A 22,722-nucleotide genomic window follows, 5' to 3' on the forward strand; every position below is an offset into this window, starting at 1 on the left:
CATTGGCTCTACCATTCCTGTCCAACCTCCCCCTTATGTAATATTTCTCTTCGCTCTATTTTAGATTGCCTCCCTAATCCAAGAGCTGGCAGGCGCAGTCAGGAGCTGTTGGTTCAGGGGGGTCGCAATCTACTTGTCAGATGGCTGCAATGGACGAGTTGCTGACTCCCATTTTAGGAAGTCTTTTTGATTCTTATCTTGCACTACAGAAAAGTTAGTCCCTACGCTGTGGAAATGAGGGAATGGGCAGGATTCAAAGGTTTATCAACCTTTTGGACACCAATTTTTGCAATTCATCCAAAAAAACACATGGTATGAATCCAAAAGAGAAATTAAGGCCCCTTTCACACTGCTCCGGTGTGGTTTTACATCAGCGCAGTGTTTTTGCCTGGGTTACCTTGTGCTTTCCCATACACTTCTATTAGATGTTTGTAGTGCATTTTTTAAAAGTGCACCAAAAATGCAGCTTGCAGGAATTTTGGTGCACTTTTAGAAAACACACCAAAAACTTGTGATCTAAGGGAAAGCACAGATAACCCACACAAAGCCCGTGGGTATACTGTGCTGCCCCAGAGCAGTGAGAAATGTGCCCTTAACCACTTCTGGACCGAGCCCAGTGTCATCAGTGTTTTTTGCTAGAAAACTACTTAGAACCCCCAAACATTATATATATATATATTTTTTAGCAAAGACTCTGGAGAATAAAATGGCGGTCATTGCAATATTTTATGTCATGTGGTAATTGCGCAGCGGTCTTTCAAACGCAATTTTTTTGGACAAATTACATTTCACTGCATTTAAAAAAAACAAAACAGTAAAGCTAGCCCATTTTTTTGTATATTGCCAAAGATGATGTCATGTCGAGTAAATAGATACCCAACATGTTACAGTTTAGAATTGCGCACACCCGCGGAATGGCGACAAACTTTGGTCAATAAAAATTTCCATAGACGCTTTAAATTTTTTTAACAGTTACCAGTTAACAGAGTTAGAGAGTAGCTCTTTTTTTAAATTATTGCTCTCACTCTGGCGATCACGGCAATACCTCACATATGTGGTTTGAACAGCGATTTCATTTGCAGGCGCGACTTTCGTGCGTGAGCTCACAGCGACAGGGGTGGCTAAAAATGTTTTTTTCCTATTTATTTTATTTCTTTTTTTAATTTTACCACAGATTTTTAAAGAAAAAATAAAAATCTGATCACTTTTATTGCTGTCACATCCCTTGTGACAGCAATAGGCAGTGACAGGTACTCTTTATGGAGGGATCGGGGGTCCAAAACACCCTAGACCCCTCTACTACACTTCCATGTATTCAAAACACCAAAAACAGCATTTTTGAATACATTCGCTTTTTAAATTTGGCGTCTTTAGCAAGTTTTTACGGTAAATTTATTTTTGACCGTTTATTGTGTTTTCGGGCTTTAGTAAGAATAAGAAGAAAGGGGGTACTTCATGAACCCCATTTCTTTATGGGATGGTGGCAAGTGCATTAAAGGACCAAATTTAAAAAAAAAAAAAAAAAAGAGGGGTTTTTTATTATATCATTTAAAGTATAAGCTGGCTAGTAAGCTTCTGAGGTATTGAACTTTTGACCTAGGTCATTTGGGTTTTGAACTTCCCGCCTATTCCTTCAGTGTGTATCCAGGCAGTTTGAATCAATAGGGGTCCTTCCCGCCTTTTCCTTAGCTATCACTGGGCAGTTTAGCGCGGGGAGGGTCATCTCCCGCTCAATTAGCCCGCTCTTTGGCCAGAAATCCAGTTTTTTCTGGTTCTAGTAGGACTATTTATACAGGTGGCCGCGGGGCTCCGGGTCACTTTCCTACCTCAGGACGTTCTGTCAAGATCCCCCTCCCTCCCTCCCCTTTTGGTTGTCGCGGCCACGCTAATAATTAATTGGCTATAGCGATCGCCCTAGCGGAGTGCTAGGGTGGATGAAATTTAATTTTTTAAAGTTTTTATGTGGATAATGGCTGTAAAGTTTAAGTCAGGTGGTCAACCCGAGCCGTATGGCTGGGTTGATATTTTATGTGATACGAAGTTTTTAATGTCAAAAAGTCTGAAGTTTTATTTATTGTAATTCAAGCCATTAATTAAAGCAGCCGCGGCCTTTATCTCCAAACAATGCCTAGCGTTTTTATTTATTTATTTATATTTATTATGTTAGCTAAGTTATTTATGTAAGGTAAATCTTGCCTGCCATTCCCATGGGAGAGCCCAGAAACCACAGGAGGAGGGGGGCCGCTGGCGAGTGGGGGGCAGGAACCGTGCTGCCAACTCTCTGAAACTTTCAAGCTGGGAGCCGGCCAAAAAAACCCGAACAGCTGCTACTGTGGCCATCAGCTTGTGATTACAGGTTCACTCTTTGGACTTACGTAGTAGATCCAAAGCGCTGAACTGGTTATTATTTTGTTTATTGCTTGTTAAGAACATGGAAATACCTGAATATCCATAACCTAGCCACATGTTCACTAGACAAAGATGACCTGGTATCATGTGGGTGTTTCATGTCAATAGACACCTCAAATAGTATATTATTTTTTTTCAGATAGTCTGCGAGTATCCACAAGGTAAACACTGGGCAACACTGCAACTATGAGCAAATATGGTTGCCCCCATTTATACATATAATTTAGAACTATTTCAGAAAACATGTGCTAGTAGAGGTACAGGGGGTTACGTTCCGGACCCAGCCGCGAAGAGTGAAAATCCGCGAAATAGAAAAACCCTATTAAAATGCATTGTAGGCATGTTTATTTTACTGTCACTGTATGTGCAGAAGCATTTTAAGGTCTTTAACCACTTTACCACCGGAGGATTTTGCTGTCTTCCGTCCAGGCCACTTTTTGCGATTCGGCGCTGTGCGACTTTAACTGACAATTGCGCGGACGTGCGACGCCGTACCCAAACGAAATTTACGTCCTTTTTTTCCCACAAACAGAGCTTTCTTTTGGTGGTATTTGATCACCTGTGCAATTTTTACTTTTTGTGCTATAAACAAAAAAATAGCGTTTATTTTGAAAAAATAACAATATTTTTCACATTTTTTTATAAGAAATTCCCCCCCCAAAAAAATGTAAAAATCAAATTTTTTTTAAATTTTTGGCCAATTTGTTTTATGCTACCTATGTTTAGTAAAAAAAATCGCAATAAGCGTATTTTGATTGGTTTGCGCAAAAGTTATTGCGTTTACTAACTAAGGGAAAGATTTCTGTCATTTTTGGTGTTTTTTTTTTAACGCGTAATGGCGGTGATCTGCGATTTTTTTTGCGGGACTGCGACATTGCGGCGGACAGATCGGACCCTTGACTGACATTTTTGACACTTTTGGGGGTACCAGTGACATTTCTACAGTAATCAGTGCTATATATATGCACTGTTACTGTAAAAATGACACTGGCAGGGAAGGGGTTAATTTTATTGGAGAGGGAGGGGTTAATGTATGCCTGGTGCTTACTGACGTGTGGGGGGGGAGGTGACTGTGTGACAGAAGGACAGATCGGATGTCCAGCTATGCTGAACACTCCGATCTGTCAGTCCCTGTCACTATGGAGATCCGCCCGCTGTGTTTACACACAGCGGGCGGATCTCCAGACTCGATCCCCGACGATCGGGGCAGAGCAGCGGCAATCGCCGCTGCTCCTCCGCTGGCCCGACTCCCGCTGTGAATGAACACAGCGGGAGCGAGCCTCCGGCGGCGCGCGAGCGCCGCCCACAAGGGGCGGAGTCCAGCGACGTAGGTCTACGTCGCTGGACGGGATCGCGGCACTTTGCCGCAGTAGCCTCAATGTAAGCGGGGCTAAAGTGGTTAAACACACTTTTAAAACAATAGAAACTCATTTAAACACATAAAAGATACTGAGAGACATAGCAAGAGCTATGGAAAGCACAAAAATATTTCATTTTTAATGATTTATATAGTAAAATAACATTACAAAAAAAAACGCAATATACCGGGACCGCAAAAACTGAACCGCGATGGAGCGGGGGTTTACTGTACATAAGATTCCATTAATAACATTTTCTTTTGAAAATGCTAGTTTCCTGTCTATCATGTTGATTTGGTGGCTTTCTAAGCTACTAACCTAAAGCAAGTAATCAAGATCAAGAATTCTGATTTCACTCGCGTATACTTGTTTTGGGTCAGCGACTCATTTGACTAAATTTTGATGCCAGAGACAACCAGTAAACAACATTTTTAGAAGGAGGTTGTCACTGCTCATTCCTTCTTTAGAAGCAGGTTGTCGTGATGCATCAGCACCCATTATAAGATTGTTTAACATAAAGCTGATCTCTTTCACACGTAAAACCAAACAGTATTTAAAATGTACGCCTCCCATTTAATTCTCTAATAGCACTCACCAGGTAACTGTCAGTAGCTGCCTTTTTTTGCCGTTTTAAACAGAAACAGACTGATTGTAAAAGATTAGTTTTACCATTGAAAGGAATAATCACAGTTGTAAGAGGATTTAACACAAACTGTTAACTTCAGGATATATAAAATCCAGTGTACTGAAAACAATTATTTTAACAGAATGAAAAATTATGAAAACAATGCGCCTGGATTGGCTCACAGTTTTGCCCTTCCCTCTTTCAGCCTGAGCACTGCTTTTGTATTGGGTATCACGAAGCTAAGGACATATTAAGATACCAGATACTAATTGTATGTAAAAATATATTTTAAAGTAAAAAATTTTAACCATGCATAAAAAATACCACTACATAGTGCCCAGCCTAGGCAGTTTAGGTGTCTGAAAAATTATCAGGATTCCTATTGAAATTAAAAAGCTAATGAATGTGCACCAACAATCCAAAAGCCCTCAGGTCAGTAGATTTAACAAGCACTGAGCAATGGCACATACAGGTGTACCTTATAAAATTGGAATATCATCAAAAAGTTAATTTATTTCAGTAATTCAATTCAAAAAGTAAATTCTTAAATTTTGATAATTCTGGCTTACAGCTAGTGAGAAATGAATTAAGGATCTCGGAAAATTAGAATATTACATAAGACCAATAAAAAAAAGGGTTTTTTAATCCAGAAATGTTGGCTTACTGAAAGTATGTTCATGTACAGTACAGTATGCACTCAATACTTTGTTGGGGCTCATTTTGCATTAATTACTGCATAAATGTGACCTGGCATGGAGGCTATCAGACTGTGGCACTACTGAGGTGTTATGGAAGCCCAGGTTGCTTTGATAGTGGCCTTCAGCTCGTCTGTATTGTTGAGTCTGGTGTCTCTCATCTTCCACTTGACAAGACCCCACAGATTCTCTATGGAGTTTAGCGAGTTTGCTGGCCAATCAAAGAACATTGATACCATGATCATTGAACCAGGTTTTGGTACTTTTGGCAGTGTGGACAGGTGCCAAGTCCTGCTGGAAAATTAAATCAGCATCGCCATGAAGCTGGTCAGCAGAGGGAAGCATGATGTACTCTAGAATTTCCTGGTAGAGAGCTGCGCTGACTTTGGACTTGATAAAACACAGTGGACCAACACCAGCAGATGACCTGGTTCCTTAAATCATCACAGGCTGTGGAAAATGTTGTAATTCATTTGAAAATCAAGGTCCCAGAGTCTGGAGGAAGAGTAGAGAGGCACAGAACCCAAGTTGCATGAGCTCCAATGTGAAGTTTCCACAGTCAGTGAAATTGTTTGTTGTTTAAATTAGACATGCTCTGTCTGGTGAGTTTGTATCAAAATTAAAGAATTTGGAAGAGAGAAATGCAGTTGAGCATATGTGTGCAATGGGAAGATAGTGTTACGCCCATTTACATTGTAAGTTATGCACTACACTTAGAAACAATAGTTGATTTGATTTGAATATAAGAGAAATGTCACAATCCCTGTCTGGTGTTTATTTCTTTATGTGTTTCTGTTGGGGAAATTTCCCCTTAAGGTCTGTACCTATGATGGGTTCAGAGAGACAAGAAATTATGGAAATTCTATCCAATGGGGAAACACATTGTAATAAATATATATTTTCTACTAGAATGGGAAAAGTTTACAACCTCTATGAGCTTTAGTTGCTGTTGGGGTCTTCTTTTCCTGGTAGTTGGTAAGTGTGCTTATTTTGTTTGCGCTATGCAAAGCCCTTCTATGTGTGCTTTGCTCTAAAAGCTAGTTATAAATGTAAGTGGTTGCCATTTATGTTTAGCTTGATTGAATTGGCACAAGGACTCATTGGACACCTTCAGTTGCCACAGTGCTCTTGCTGGGCTGCTAGTGTGTCCCTGCACTTCTATGAAGGAATGGGCTGCCTCCAGGCATACCTGTCCTACTTCATCCATCACTATATATGCTCCAGTATGAAGGCTCTTATAGAGTAGAGTTAGGACTGCACTTTACAGAGGGGCCATAATTAAGGGCAGTGCAGACTCCACATATATTTGCAAATGTGCAACTAAGACCTCTGTTTTTAATGCAAACTGGTAGACAATGTATTTTTTAAATTGTTTTATTTATTTATTTTTTGCTTGCTAGCTGGTAAGTCTACTGGGAAATACATGTTGTTTTGTTTGCTCTATGCAAAGCCCTTACATGTGCACTTAGTTATACAGTGGGACTATTAGCATTTTTGTTTAGCTTCCTCTTGGTGACCCCCATTGCCTTACATTGTATGCTGACATTGTACTGCTCTGTCTAGTGATCAGAGACATTGCTGCACTGATGACACTGTATGCCAGTGCAGCAGCCAGTGTCTCTGATCAATAGACACAGCAGTACAATGTCACCATAGTGACACTGCAGTGCTTTGGTGACAGTATGTAAAAAAATATATTTTTACGTTTTTTTTTTACATACTGTCACCAGAGCAGTGCAGTGTCACTATGGTAACATTGTACTGCTGTAGTGGTGATCATGTACAATGACTGGCTGCTCTGAGATCACTGTATATTGCAGACAGCCATTATCTCTGATCTTTGCCGCAGAAGTGCAATGGTACCATTCCAGTGTCCTAATAGCACCCACACCAGTAACTGTGTCCCCATAAGGCCTTGAAGAACCATCCGTGTTTGGATCGCTCTTCAGAGAATATTTGACAGGTGGTAAGGAGACATTGTATTGCCTCCTCACTGCCTGCTTTGTGTGACCCCACGCAAGTGCCCCCTTTCCCTTTAACAGGTCAAGATTGGAAGGCACTACGTCCACCAAAAGTGACAGGGGGTAGGTAGAATTCCTGCCATGGCTGCACATTAAAGCGGAGCTCCACCCAAAATTGGACCTTCTGCTCATTTGCTTCCTCCCCCTCTCTGGTGACACATTTGGCACCTTTCAGGGGGGGAGGGGGGAACGGGTACCTGTTTTTGACAGGTACCCTTCCCCACTTCCGGGAGACGGCGCCGCAGCACTGTCCCTCGCAAGTTTGGCCCCCTCCTCCTTCCCCGGCCACTGAGCCAATCAGAATGCGCAGCGCGCTTCAGGCATGCACAGTAGGGACCTGCCCGTGAAGCTGCAAGGCTTCACTGCTGGGTTCCCTTACCCACAATGGCAGCAGCAGCACCCAACAGATGGTGGAAACATCGGCTGCGGTGCCGACATCGCTGGACTCCAGGACAGGTAAGTGTCGTAATATTAAAAGTCAGCAGCTACAGTATGTGTAGCTGCTGACTTTTAATTTTTGGAGGGGGAGGCTGGAACACCGCTTTAACCACTTAAAGACCAGCCACCACAGATATACTGCGGCAGGCTGACTCTCCTGCGCAAACCAGCGTAAAAAAATTTTTATTGGGAATTTTATATAGCAGAAAGTGAAAAATACTGCTTTTTTCCCAAATTGTCGCTCTTTTTTTGTTTATAGTGCATAATCAAAAAACGGCAGAGGTGATCAAATACCACCAAAAGAAAGCCCTGTTTGTAGGGATAAAAAGGAGTTTTATTTGGGTACAGTAACACACGACCGCGCAATTATCAGTTAAAGTAACACAGTGCTGAATCACAAAAAGTGGCCTGGTCATTAAGGGGGGCAAATCCTTCCGGTCCAGAAGTGGTTAAAGAATGGCAGCCACTGCATTTAAACTCCCCAGCCACTGCCCCTGCAGCTAAAGGGGGGTATCAGTTTGGGGGCAGTAAAACTACAGCTCAACCACAAGGTTTTACTGCCCCCAACTTCACATGTGAATGAGCCCTAAAAGTTTAGAAGTCGTAGTGTTGTCAGACCAGTTTAGCTAGAAACAGTGTTTCTGATTGCCGCCATGCCAGACCAGTGCAGCCAGCAACAGTTTTTCTGATCACCACCACACTAGTGTGTGTGCCAGCAACAGCGTTCCTGGTCATTCACCACCACTCCAGTCCCAGTTTTACCAGACCAGTGTAAGCCAGCAACAGTATTTCTGATTGCTGCCACAGTAGCCCCCAATGTCACCAGACCAGTGTAAGCCAGCAAGAGTGTTCCTGATCACCATCACACCAGTCCCTGTTTCACTAGACCAGTGTAAGCCAGCAACAGTGTTCCTGGTCACCATCTCTCCAGTTCCAGTTTCACCAGACCAGTGTAAACCAGCAACAGTGTTCCTGATTTCTACTACACAACTCCCAATATAACCAGACCAGTGTAAGTCAACAACAGTGTTCCTGAATCCTGCCATGCCAGTCCTACCACGCCAGTCCTAGTGTCACTAGACCAGTACAGTCAGCAACAGTGTTCTTGATAGCTATCCATACCAGTGTCACCAGTCCAGTGCCATCCAGCAGCGGTGTTCCTGATTGCGGTCACACCAGTGCAAGTGTTACCAGACCAGCAAGTAACAGTGTTCCTGGTCACCGCCACACCATTACAGTGTTGCCTCTGCCTGCCACCTGTACTGACACTGGCCTGTTTATTGACCATGTTTCTGTCTGCTGTCTGGACCAATCCTTTGTTTGGTGACCGTGTCTCTCGTTGCTTTCTGACCTGACCCATCTGCATGTCCCACTGACTACATTCCTGCAAGACACCAGTCCTAGCCATCTCCTGGTGATAACTGCACTCCTGGTACTACAGAAGCTTCTGTTCTTTCTTTCTTCAGCCTCCTGTACTTTCTAAGCTATGCCTGCTTGGCATATAGGAATGAGAACTGCTATAGGTGATGCTGCAGTAAGCTATATTCCCTGAGCACTCAGTGGTTGAGTGACCAATATAGTACACTGTTTTGGATCCACTGCCCTGGTGCTTCAGGGCCTCCAAAAATGTGATAGGCAGTCAGGAAATTAAATTCATAATTTAGAAAACTTGAAAGTGCTCCTTGGATTTTGTATCCCTCTATGGGGTTAGATTGTGAAAAAGTCACATACATGTTGTATCCTCATACTCAAGAGGAGTAGTAGAATGCTTTTTGGGGTGTAATTCTAAGTATTTATGTGTGCTAGAAATATCTTTTAAATTGACAACTTTATGTACAAAAAATACATTTTAATTTTGATTCTGCATTTTCAAAATACTTGTGGGTGAAACAGTCCAGTCTTCAAGAGGTTAAAAAATAACCGTACTCTTTTGACCCATCTTGTATAAGTAATGCTGCTACAGAAAACTGATTACTGTGGAACAAACTTGTAGTCTTTGTCTCGCACTATAGTAGCAGAATAATTTACAGCGCATTCATTAACATGTTAATATTTACTGTGCTGATTATGAAAATTAATTGGTAGTGAAAATGCTGTGTCATATAAAAAGTGGAGTACTTAAAGACAGTTTTTTCCACTAGAGATGTGAAGCCACAGGATATTGATCTGTTTAGGTTTCAGAATCACTGGCAGATATACATAATGCATTTTATCAGATTTCCCCTGGTATCGGTTGCTTTGTGTCCATATGTCAGTTTTACATAAAAATCAGACTGGCTGTCCAGATTCTAGGACAAAGTGAGGGGAAAGAGTTGTAAATCTAGAAGCTTGTCTATGCTTTCTGACCTCTTCCACATGTTCTGATACAGAATGTTCTGTTTTATTCATACCAGTGGGAGAGAATTGCATGATATGAATAAATACACTTATGACTTGAATTAATTGTAATTACATATTCATCATAATCATATACTTTTCATAAATAGTTGCCAGAGATGTCAACCTGCAAGAAACGTTTACAGGATGATAACAAGTGGCACACATTATGGCAAAAACTGGGCATGGCGAAATTGTTTAAGGAGTCTGCCTTAACATACACTGTTGTGGTGGAGTTCCGCTCTACTCCCTATGCACAGGGGCAGGTGTGCGCTTCTTTAACCAGTCTTCAACAATCAACTGTACTCCTGGAGATGGTCAGGGGCATGGCTGGGCATATGATCTGAAGCCAGATGGATGATCCTCCACTGTTAGTCCCAGCATGTGGGCAGACTGGCAGGAGCCCAATAGCTTGAAGCTTCTACGGAAGAGTGAACCACTGTGGAGAGCACTTCTTCAATTGTTATCAGAGCACTGCAATTTAAGTGGCATGGCCTTGTGTCTCTTGTTACTCACCTGTGTTGCCAGCCCTGAGATATCTCCTGCTATTTGCCTGTGCTGCTAGACCAAGTTTGGATTTCACCTTGTGGGACACAGACTATGAGGAAGGATAAATTCAAGTAACTATCTGTGTACTGTACTCTTTTTTTGAAGTAGTGATTTTCTTTTAGTTACAGTTTTCTATAGAGCCCTATGGAGGCTGTGCTGTGCAGCCACCTAGTGCCCTGGTTGAGCCACAGAAGTTGTTTTGAGAAGTTCCTATCTGCACAGCTTTATAAACTGTTTGTCCCTGTTTGCATTTCTAATCATACAATGCACCTATTTAGTAAACTTGAAGTTAAAGTTATCCTCTCTATGATCATTCGCAAATTACAGATCCTGTTACACAATTAGAAAAATGACTTGAGAATGCGCATAGTAAAAAGAAAAAAAAAAAGATTAAGCAAACTAAGGAAGTTGGCAGAGCAATTATCAAATAAGAACAGATATGAACACTGAAGGATACAAGATACTGTACTGTAGTGGAATGTCCATTTACTCACCATGCTCAGATGCAGCACAGGCCCCTGTACTCATTTTCCCATAACTCATTTGGTTCCTGAACGTGGATGGTTAAAGAAAAACCCCATCTTTCCACACACTTTACATAGTTTGCTTGGGCCAAGCTGGCCCAAACAAACTATGTCCCTCACTAACCTGTGAGGCTGCTGGATGTGCAGTATAAGCTGTATGTAGCTGCTTCATGCAGCATACCACACTGTGTTCCGGGTGTGACCCAAGACTTTCTGTCTCATACCCGAAACACAGAAGAGTCTACCGTAGTGGCACTCATTCGCTCGTAACAAGAGGTTTTGACATCGTCAGCCTGCCTCTCATACTCAGCCAATCAGAGAAAGCTTTGTATTCATTGATAGAATACATTGCTTGGTCTGAACGGCTAAGCACCACTGTGGTAGGCTTTTCTGTGTCCCAGGTATGAGACGGGAAGTCTTGGCTTGTCCCGGAACACAGTGCGGTATGCTGTATGTAGCTGCAGCTACATACAGTTTATATTGTACATCCAATGGCCACACAGGTTAGTAAGGGACATGGTTTGTTTGGGCCAGCTTGGCCCAAATTAAGTATGTAAAGTGTGTAAAAAGATGGCGTCATTCTTTAAGCTTCTCTGCTTCCCTCTCTTAGCAGCGGCCTCACCAGATGAGACAGCGGTAGCTGGGCAAGTGATCTGCAGCAAGGTGAGAGGTCCTCTACTGGAATGCAGGTAGTCGAGCAGGAGCCAAATAGCACACTGGTTTTAGCGGTTTACATGTTGTATCAAAGCTTCCCCTGGACTTTACTTAGAGGGATGCTGTTCTTAAGTGCAAGTACCTTTTTCAAACTGTTTTACTGAAATAGTGATTCTCAGCTAGAATCTCTGTTGTTATTAAGACTTGTAGGGACTATGGAGTTCCGCCACATGTTACCCTGATTGATCCACAGAGACATTGCTGTGAAGAGTCCATGTCTGTGCCGCTTTCAAAAACAGTTTTGTATTATTCTATATGCTCTTTGCCATTCTGAATCTGTATTGCATCAGTGATTCTAACTTTGCACCTGTTTAGCAAACTGCAAGTTACAGTTATTCCCTGTCTGATCATTCGGCTGATTACACATTCTGTTACAGTAATGTTTAACGTGCATACTGTACATGGAAAATAAGAACACATATGGAAACTACACCCTGTAGACAGGAGAAATGAAGCAGTACTCTCTCACATTTGTATACAAAGAACAACAGAGAATTTTACCCAAAGTATACAACCAAAAAAATAGTAGATTGGAGTAAGTAAATGTCAACCTTTTAGATACCTTAACCAACCACATAAAATACACATTTACCCTATTTTACACTAATGAAGAGTATTAGGTCCCTGATGAATGAGAGAAATCAAGGGAGATTTGTACATCATGACAGGGTAAAAGAGTGAGAGGGTTAGGTTGACATAGTTGTTATATTAATGCCCATCCACATCATTCTACTGGCCAGTGAGGCTGCCCACCACAGCAATGTGGTAATAGAAAGGGGCTGGTGGTGGGAGGTGTTAGCCAGATATCAACAGAGCTTCTGCTAGAAAGTGCCAATTTACATTTAAAATAGTAAATATAAAACAGAGCCTATTGGGCATACCCAGGCTCAATACATATACAAACAAAAAAAAACAAGATAAACTATAACAACATTAGTGCCCTAAATGACACTGAACTAGTAATACACTTTTTGTTAAAGTGTATTTAAACCTTAAGAGTGAATTTCTCTTATTTGCTTTGTTTTGATACTTTAAATATAACATTAAAAGTATTTTTTTTGTGGTTCAAAAAATTCCTATCAATCCTGCCAGAAACCCAGTGCTGTCTTGTTCACTCTTCAGTCTTAGAGTGCTATTTAAATTGGCTCTCCCTAGTATCCCTCTGAAATCTACAGAACATTATAATTACACTGTGGCTCTTAGTCACTACAACAGCAGACGTGTTTTACTCTGTATGAATGTACACCCTAATGTACGGCTGCGAGCAAGTACCTGAAACCTAGTTTAGCTCTAGACTAAATAAATGTAATATACTTTCGTTTATATAATAGTTATTAAAGTGACTAGCTGTTTACTAGTATAATGTCTGTCTGTCTGTCCAATAACTGGAGTTTTTGAGAATTATTGGCACTAGGGAGAAAATAAAGCTTAAAGCGGAGTTCCACCCTAAAATAATACTTACCTCCATCTTCTCGCTCCGGGTCACCTGAAAAACAAATGGATAATCGCAAATTTTTTTTTTTTTTTACTTACCTGGTTTAGAAGAAAATATACTTACCTTACTTCTTCTTCCTCCCCTCGGCGGCCACGGCGATTCGTCACTTCCTGGGAGCTGAACGTCATCGCTCCCAGGAATCAATGCGCCTGCACCGGCCCCGACGTCAGTTCCGGTGCAGGCGCCGTCATACCTTGCTAAACAGCTTCTGGGCATGCCCAGAAGCTGTGCAGGGATGACGCTGAGGTACCGGAAGTGACGGCGGGGCCGGCACAGTGCATCGTGGGACCGAAGAAGACGGAAGAGGACACAGAAGAGGATCGCGCTGGCTTCAAGCTGCCCACACCTGAGATGGCAGCGCTGGACAATACATTTTCAAGGTAAGTATTTCTTCTAAAAGGTAAGTGCAACCCGGGACAGATCAGAGGCTAGCCATTGTGGAATGTACTAGCCCTGACTGTTCGGGGGGTATTTTTAGTAAAAAAAAATTTCCCAGGGTGGAACTCCGCTTTAACTTGGGTTTGAACAACTAATCAGATATGTTGGTTAAAAGCTATGACTTGGTTGGTTGACATGGGCAACTGCACCACTTGCTCTCTTTATTCCAGGTGTTAAATATTCTTCAGAGTCTCCTGACTTTGTGTAGGACTTTGTGGGCATCTTGGACCAAGGTGTTGCTGAGGAGCCTCAGGGCTAGTCAATTGCAACATCACACCATAACACTATTAGAAGTTTTGTTTGTTTGGTTACTTCTCCTTTTTATCTTTGACCTTTCTCTACAGTTACAAGAAATATAAAAGCAAAATGTCAACAAAATATTAAAAGATTTTTGCAGCATGTCATTTTATTATGTAGCGTTTTCTTATTTTACTGGTCAGTGAATATTTATTATAACCTTGGCATAAGCCAACAAGACCAGTTCTATCCTTTAATCTGCCTTGGCTGTTCATTGAATTTCATAATTCCTTTCTTCAAAAGGGCTCAACTGTGTTCATTTCTTTTGCAGGTAGCCTCCCTTGGAGTTACCACATTTACACTGTGCGCCCTCTGCATTGACCGTTTCCGTGCTGCCACAAACGTCCAAATGTATTATGAAATGATTGAGAACTGCACGTCAACAACTGCCAAGCTTGCTGTTATATGGGTGGGCGCACTCCTCCTAGCACTGCCTGAGGTTGTTCTACGCCAACTGACCAAGGATGAGTCTGCATTAAGTGCCAACACTCTCAGTGAGCGCTGTGTTGTTAAAATTTCTACCGATCTTCCCGATACCATTTATGTTTTAGCTCTTACATATGATGGAGCAAGACTTTGGTGGTACTTCGGCTGTTATTTCTGCTTGCCTACTCTCTTCACAATTACATGCTCATTGGTAACAGCAAGGAAAATCAAGAGAGCCGAGAAAGCTTGTACAAGAGGAAATAAGCGTCAAATTCAACTTGAAGGTCAAATGAACTGCACTGTAGTAGCGTTAACAATTTTGTATGGTTTCTGCATAATCCCTGAAAATATATGTAACATTGTAACAGCTTATATGTCCACTGGGGTCTCCAGGCAGACTTTGGATCTCCTTCACCTGATTAGTCAATTTCTTTTGTTCTTTAAATCATGTGTTACCCCGGTCCTTCTGTTTTGCCTTTGCAAGCCTTTCAGTAGGGCTTTCATGGAATGCTGTTGTTGCTGTTGTGATGAATGCATTCAGAAGTCCTCAACTGCAACAAGCGATGATAATGACAATGAATATACTACAGAGCTGGAACTTTCCCCTTTCAGCACTATACGTCGTGAAATGTCCACATTTGCTTCTGTTGGGACTCACTGTTGAAATTAAATGTTAATATTGACTGTATTTGTAAATATTACGTGATACACATTTTAAATGATTTTTTTTTTTTAGTTCACAATTTTTTAAAAGAAGCATTTGACTTGTGCAAGGTCAGTTTTGGTATCTATATTTATTATGTATTAGGTCTCCTAACAGGGTACATTTCCAAAAATAAACTATTAACTTGTTTTATGCACCTTAAAGAGTAGGTTCACCTTTATAACATTTTTACATTTGTTTGCTGTGTCTTTTCCAGTTTCTCAGTTTTATTTAATGCTCATTCTTTCCTTTTCTTTTTTTTTACAATACATTGACAGAAAACAGGGCTTCTGGGACCATGATAACCTAATTGTAATTGCCAGTCATGCATAGTCTATCACAGTAAAGGTCACACAAACCTCAGAAGAGAAGCAGCATATACAGGAAGGTTATTGTTTTTAAGCACTATGCCTATTCATATGGTAACAGATAAAAGAAAATTGTAAGTAGAACCTTAGCATGAGATATGTTGCTAATTACAGCTGAACTCTAGACCAATATTGAGAATTGTCATTTAATCCTGTTAGAGATTTATTTAAAAAATGAAAAATATTCTTAAATATGGTTAGCATAAGTACTCAAATCTCTCTTAATATTAGCTTCCCATAATACTCAGCAAGACTTAGGCTAGGGTGGCAACAATGTGAGCCACTCAGGCATTACTGCATTGCGCAATGTTGTTAATCTAACAATGAAAGCTTCCCGATAGAAACTGAGAACAGAAAAAGTAGGGTGATGGCTTTATCAGTGTGTTGATGTTCATTTATTCTTCAATTAACTGCAGCTGAGAAATTGTAGGTCACCAAACTAGCTGTGCTATCTGGCAGGAGTACCTGAATCACAAGGCAGGCTGACTAGAATAATAAAAACTTTTGTAGGTAAAACAGTAAACATTTATGCATTTTATCTGTGTTTGCTCAGATTTCAGCTTTGAGCATATACCTAAATTTAATGGATCACCATGATGAGAAACATCTTGTTGCTTTAGCGGAAAAGGTGAACTTACACTTTATTTAGGTAGTCTTTATCTTTTTGATAATCATACAACTGGGTACGTTTTTAAATATTCTATAAAACTAGGTGACTTTATTAAACTTCAAGGTGGTTTGCACTGAAATTAAATATTGTAATGTTTTGTTTATCTTAACATTTCAAAAATTAGCTGTTGAAATAAATTTTATTTTGTTTTTTATTAAATGTTTTTAATTATTGTGATTTTATCAGACATCTATAACGTAACATTGATCACACCAAGCTATAAATGCCTCTTTATTTACCTGACTACACACAGCCTTCAATCAGATTAATCATATAGGAGTTAACCTAAACACTAAAGTTTCAGCAGCCTATGGTCCATGCAAATAGATCTCTAAGGAGCTTCTGATTACATACCGGTAACTAACGAATTCAAAGTATATCATTAAGGAAATTCTCCACAAATAAGTTTATCTTTACAAAGGTCCATTATGTGGTCCATAGGTTTATCTTTACAAAGCTCCATTATCTAGGAATCTCCCTCTCTTTCTGCTGCATCCTAGCTTCCAGTCAGCAATGCTCTGACAGTTAAGGGTTTTCAGGGACAGTCCACAACTTTACAATCCTTACCTTACATCAAAAGAGGCAGGGAAAACAAGCTGAGATATCTGAATTGATGAGCTGCTCATTTTGTAGATGGACAGTTCAACAAATCTCCTTTTTATGTTGACCTATGGAGCTCCTCTGTGAACTATGCAAACTTTCAAACCACTTCTTCCCATTGCAGCACAGGCCCTCTTGCTGGTCCCCCTATCTTTTAGGTCCACTTTTTCCCACAGTGTACGACCAGCCAGGCACACAGTAGAATCCACACTTCTGGCTCAATAAGTAATCTAGGTGGTTGCTTTTTCTGAATTTATTGCAGTATAGCTTGGTTGGGACATAGGGAGCCGTGGGATACTCCAGGATGTTAAATGGTAGTAAGAGGACACCCTCAGTTAGAACTTACTTCTTCAAAAAAAGTCCCTTAGCAACAGCTCTTAGGAAATGGACAGCAGTGGGGCACTAAAGCAATGTCCAAGGCCTGCAAATCTCATTCTCAGTGCAACGGGAAGGGTTAACAATACAACATTCACCCAGCTCCTGCTCTCAGATCTGTATTTACAAGTCTTTTGGTGTCTAGGTCCCTCTCTGAGTCAGGAAGCTGCTTAGTGGACTCCCCAGACTGGATCTTAGGAAAAATTGCCCTCCTTCGGCTTGAACTCTCTCTGTCTTTGCAGGCAGGGCTCCCGCTTCAAGGCAGTTGGGGACTTGTTGGCTGGTGAAGTTGCAGGATAGCCTGGATGCTACTCCTACTGGACGAAGACCTTGATTGATGCAGTCCCTGACCTTTTATGTTCTCTCTAACCTCCTCCTGAACACATCCCCTCAGGGATTGGCTGGAATCTCTTAAATATTCAAGCTGCCCACTCAACCTGCTCCACTCCTGTGTTCTGGATCTTTCCAGAAAGCAGGGAGAAGCAATTGAGTGCACAGCCTGTGGAACCCGTATCAACCACTTTTAAAATACTCTTGGATATACATCTCCAAGAACAAAACATTCAGGGGTATGGGAAATTAATTCTTTGACATACAACACACAGGTTGAACTGGATGGACTGTTGTCTTTTTTCAACCTCAACTACTATATGTAACCCAGAGCATTCAGCAACAGCTCCACTAATTACAGAGGAGCACACAAAGGACTAACTTTATCTGACAGCCTAGCACCTAATTAGAAGGGTGCTACACCACATACAGTAGATGTGCTTACTGTATTTTTCCTAATTCCTACTCGCATAGTTAGACTACCCTTAGCTGTGGGATTATAGATGTTAAACTATGTGGCCAAAAGTATATAGACCTAAAGTATGTGGACACTCCTTAAAATGTTTGTGTGCAGGTGTACAAGAAAGAATAATGTTATAGTTAGAGCATTTAAAACATTTTAAAAGCTGGTATGCTTCCAGACTTCTAGCAACAATTTGGATAAGGACTTTTCTGTTCCTTGTACAAAGCTATATTTGACAGTTTGGTGTGAAGAAACTTGAGTGCTCGCCACATATCCTTGATCTGATCTAATGAACACATTGGGGAAAAATTAGACTTATGGTTGGCGCTAGGTCCTCATTCAATATCAGTACCTGATGATATAGTTGCAAAGGGGGGGAGCCAACTCCATATCAATGCCTAAGATTTTAGAATTGATTCCTAACAAGCGCATACAGGTGTAATATATTGTATATTTAATACCATATTAAGTATTTTCATCTGTGACCTCGGTATAACTATAGCAATTAGCAACTTTTCTTAACCTAGGTAGAGCTAAGCAACACGTTCCAACATGCTAGGATATGTTCCAAAACATTATAAGAAGCATAAACAGGCAAGTTCTATAGGCCTATGGTATCAGGAACTGGAATCAGTTTGTGGCAGGATAAGCAATGCTTAGTAATGACCAGGAGCAGCCTTTTGGTATAGCTGGAGAGAGAAATCTGTGTGGGAAAAAAAAAAATGGCAATGCTCTAGGGAAAATGTACAGGCTGATTGTGCTACTGATGCCATGATGCAGGTAAGAAAAAGATGATATTCTAAGACAAGTGGAGTAGATCAACCAAACTACACTATATTGTCAAAAGTATTGGGACACCTGCCTTTACACACACATGGACTTTAATGGCGTCCCAGTCTTAGTCTGTAAGGTTCAATATTGAGTTGGCCCACCCTTTGCAGCTGTAACAGCTTCAACTCCTCTGGGAAGGCTGTACACAAGGTATAGGAGTGTGTCTATGGGAATGTTTGACCATTCTTGCAGTAGCGCATTTATGAGGTCAGGCACTAATGTTGGACGAGAAGGCCTAGCTCTCTGCTCTAATTCATTGAGGTCAGGACTCTATGGAGGCTAATCAAGTTCCTCCACCCCAAACTTGCTCATCCGTGTCTTTATAGCCCTTGCTTTGTGCACTGGTGCGCAGTCATATTGGAACAGGAAGGGACCATCCCAAACTGTTCCCACAAAGTTGGGAGAATGAAATTGTTCAAAATGTCTTGGTAAGCTGACTAGGGATGGGCTGAACACCCCTTTTCAGTTCGCACCAGAACATCTCGAACAGAGAAAAAGTTCTAGCGAACATGCAAACTCTATTAAAGTCTATGGGACTCCAAACATGAAAAATTAAAAGTCCTCATTTTAAAGGGTTATATGCAAGTAATTGTCATAAAAAGGGTATGGGGACCTGGGTACTGCCCTGGGGGACATGTATCAATGCAAACATTTTTTTAAAAAACAATTGTTTTTAAAGAAGCAGTGATTTTAATAATGCTTAACGTAAAACAATAAAAATGAAAAAAAAAAATCCTTTAAATATAGTGCTTGGGGTGTACCCTTAGTCTGCCTGTAAAGTGGCACATCTGTAAGATGTATAGAACATTCTGCAGCAATATTGACTTCGCTAAAGAAAAAAATGTAATTTAAACTTGCATGCTGCTGTAATGTATTGCAGCCGTAGGGTCTCACCCCCAGTCCATACCAGGTCTTTTATAGATTTTACCCCCAAAGCACCTTGTCCCCACATTGATGGGGACAAAGGCCTCTTCCCGACAACCCTGGGCTGTGGTTTTCGGAGTCTGCGGGTGGGAGCCTATCGGAATCTGGAAGCCCCCTTTAACAAGGGGGCCCCCAGATCCTAGACCCCCGTTTTGTGAAGGGGTATAGGGTACATCGTACACCAACCCATTCACCAAAAAAAAGTAAGAAACACAGGAAAGAGTTTTTGACAAGTCCTTAAAAAAGAATCCCTCAATATTTTATTTATTTATTTCAGATTCTTATATAGCGCTGTCAATTTACGCAGCGCTTTACATATACATTGCACATTCACATCAGTCCCTGCCCTCAAGGAGCTTAGAATCTAAGGTCCCTAACTCACATTCAACATACAATGTAGGGCCAATTTTATACAGGAACCAATTAACCTAACAGCATGTCTTTGGAGTGTGGGAGGAAACCGGAATACCCGGAGGAAACCCACGCAGGCACAGGGAGAACATGCAAACTCCAGGCAGGTAGTGTCGTGGTTGGGATTCGAAACAGCGACCCTCTTGCTGCTAGGTGAAAGTGCTAACCACTACACCACTGTGCCGCCCACATATAAATCTATCTTATGTAGGCAAGGGGCGGGGCCACTGGGCTTTGTCACCCTGTGGCGCGCCCCTTCAGACATCCCGTGAAGTCACACAACGTCAGAAGAGGTGGTACCACTGGGTGACGTAGCTGGGTGGCCCTGCCCCTTGTCTATATAAGAACTGCAAAAGCGCAGAGTGGGCAGACAGTGGGACGCCTCCCAAGAGACAGAGCATCTTTTATTTTTTGTATCTTTCGGGTCCAACGGGCCTCGTGATTGACGATGGATATACATTGAAAGACACTATTTTTTATTTTTTAATAAAGAACAACACCAGACAAGGCGCCTGGTATGGTTCAGGAGGCGGGGGGCCCCCGCTCATCCCCCCCTCTTTCCTGGCCTGCCAGGCTGCATGCTCAGATAAGGGTCTGGTATGGATTTTGGTGGGGACCCCATGCTGGTTTTTTTTTTTTTACATTTTGGTGTGGGGTTCCCCTAAAACCTATACCAGACCCAAAGGGCCTGGTATGGATTTGGGGGGGGGGCATGCCGCTTTTTTATTTTAAATTTTGGCGTGGACCTCCCCTTAAAATCTATACCAGATGCAAAGGGCCTGGTATAGATTTTGGGGGGACCCCACACCATTATTTTTCTTAATTCTGTCATGGGGTTCCTCTTAATAGCCATACCAGACAAAAGGGTCCCCCCAAGCTGTTTTTACCCCAATTTCTTTTTAATTTATTTAATTATTTTTTTTAACAATTATTGTTTTAAATGCAGCTCTTAGCAGGGAAGCCTTAACAGCCTATTGACTCTGCGCTTGGCGGGCAAAACATCATGCTAAGTGCAGATAAAGTTCAGGTGTTAGGCGAGTACCTGAATGGGCGATGTTCAGGCCAAACTTATGCTCAGCCCTAACCTTCGCCATTCCTTAATGGTGCCTTAACACTTTAGCCCCTCACAGTCACTCTTGCAAAAAACAAAACACTGCTGATGAAAGAGGAAACCTGTGACGCAGAAGAGGGGACAGCAATTATGCCCTAAATATTATTAGTGCTGCTGTGCCAAAAAAAGAAAACCACTGCTGACGCGGAAGGAATAGCACCTGTGACACAGAAGCGGGGACAGCAATTATGCCCTAAATATTATTAGTGCTGCTGTGCCACAAAGGAAAAAAAAACTGACAACGCAGAAGGAATAGCACCTGCGATGCACATGGGAGACAACAATTATGCCCAAAATAATATTAGTGCTGCGCCACAAAGAAAAAAAAATCACTGCTGACGTTGTAGGAATAGCACATGTGACACAGATGGGGGAGTACTATACAGCAGAACCTAATGCTGCAAAAAAAAAATATATATATATATATATATATATATATATATATATATACAGTGGGGATCGAAAGTTTGGGCATCCCAGGTAAAAAATTGTATTAATGTGCATAAAGAAGCCAAGGAAAGATGGAAAAATCTCCAAAAGGCATCAAATTACAGATTAGACATTCTTAAAATATGTCAACAAAAGTTAGATTCTATTTCCATCATTTACACTTTCAAAATAACAGAAAACACAGAAATGATGTCTGCAAAAGTTTGGGCACCCTGCAGAGTTAATATCTTGTCCTGCCCACTTTGGCAAGTATCACAGCTTGTAAACACTTTTTGTAGCCAGCCAAGAGTCTTTCAATTCTTGTTTGAGGTATCTTTGCCCATTCTTCCTTACAAAAGTCTTCCAGTTATTTGAGATGTCTGGGCTGTCTGTCACGCACTGCTCTTTTAAGGTCTATCCATAGATTTTCAATTATGTTGAGGTCAGGAAATTGTGAAGGCCATGCTAAAACCTTCAGTTTACGCCTCTTGATGTAATCCCCCGTGGATTTCGAGATGTTTATAGGATCATTATCCATTTATAGAAGCCATCCTCTCTTTAACTTCAGCTTTTTCACAGATGGCATCAAGTTACCATCCAAAATTTGCTGAAATTTTATTGAATACATTTTTCCTTCTACTCGTGAGATGTTCCCTGTGCCACTGCCTGCAATACAACCCCAAAGCATGATTGATCCACCCCCATGCTTAACAGTTTGACAGAGGTTCTTTTCATTAAATTCTGTGCCCCTTCTTCTCCAAACGTACCTTTGCTCAATCCGGCCAAAAAGTTTAATTTTAACCTCATCGGTCCACAGAACTTGTGTCCAAAATGCATCAGGCTTGTCTATATGTTCATTTGCAAAGTTCAAATGCTGATTTTTGTGGTGAGGACGTAGAAGAGGTTTTCCTCTGATGACTCTTCCATGAAGACCATATTTGTACAAGTATCTCTTTATAGTGGAATAGTGTACCACCACAACTCCAGTGTCTGCCAGATCTTTCTGGAGGGATCGTGCAGTCAAACGTGGGTTTTGAATTGTTTTTATCACAATCCTGCGAGCTGTTCTGTCTGATATTTTTCTTGGTCTTCCAGATCTTGCTTTAACTTCCACTGTTCCTGATGACTGCCATTTCTTAATT

At 41.3% G+C, this 22,722-nt stretch overlaps 1 protein-coding gene across 1 annotated transcript in view; it reads left to right on the top strand.

The window, feature by feature from the left end:
• GPR37 (G protein-coupled receptor 37) overlaps window positions 1-16,265 on the top strand; it is a 35,420-nt gene extending 19,155 nt beyond the window's left edge. The window contains exon 2 of the mRNA XM_082254718.1: window positions 14,211-16,265. Within this exon, the coding sequence (XP_082110844.1) occupies window positions 14,211-15,029 (819 nt within the window). The 3' untranslated portion in view covers window positions 15,030-16,265. The remainder of the gene's footprint in view (window positions 1-14,210) is intronic.
• Window positions 16,266-22,722: the final 6,457 nt, after the last annotated feature.

This window comes from Pelophylax lessonae (assembly GCF_965119305.1).
Source record: "Pelophylax lessonae genome assembly, chromosome: 4".
NCBI lineage: Eukaryota > Metazoa > Chordata > Amphibia > Anura > Ranidae > Pelophylax > Pelophylax lessonae.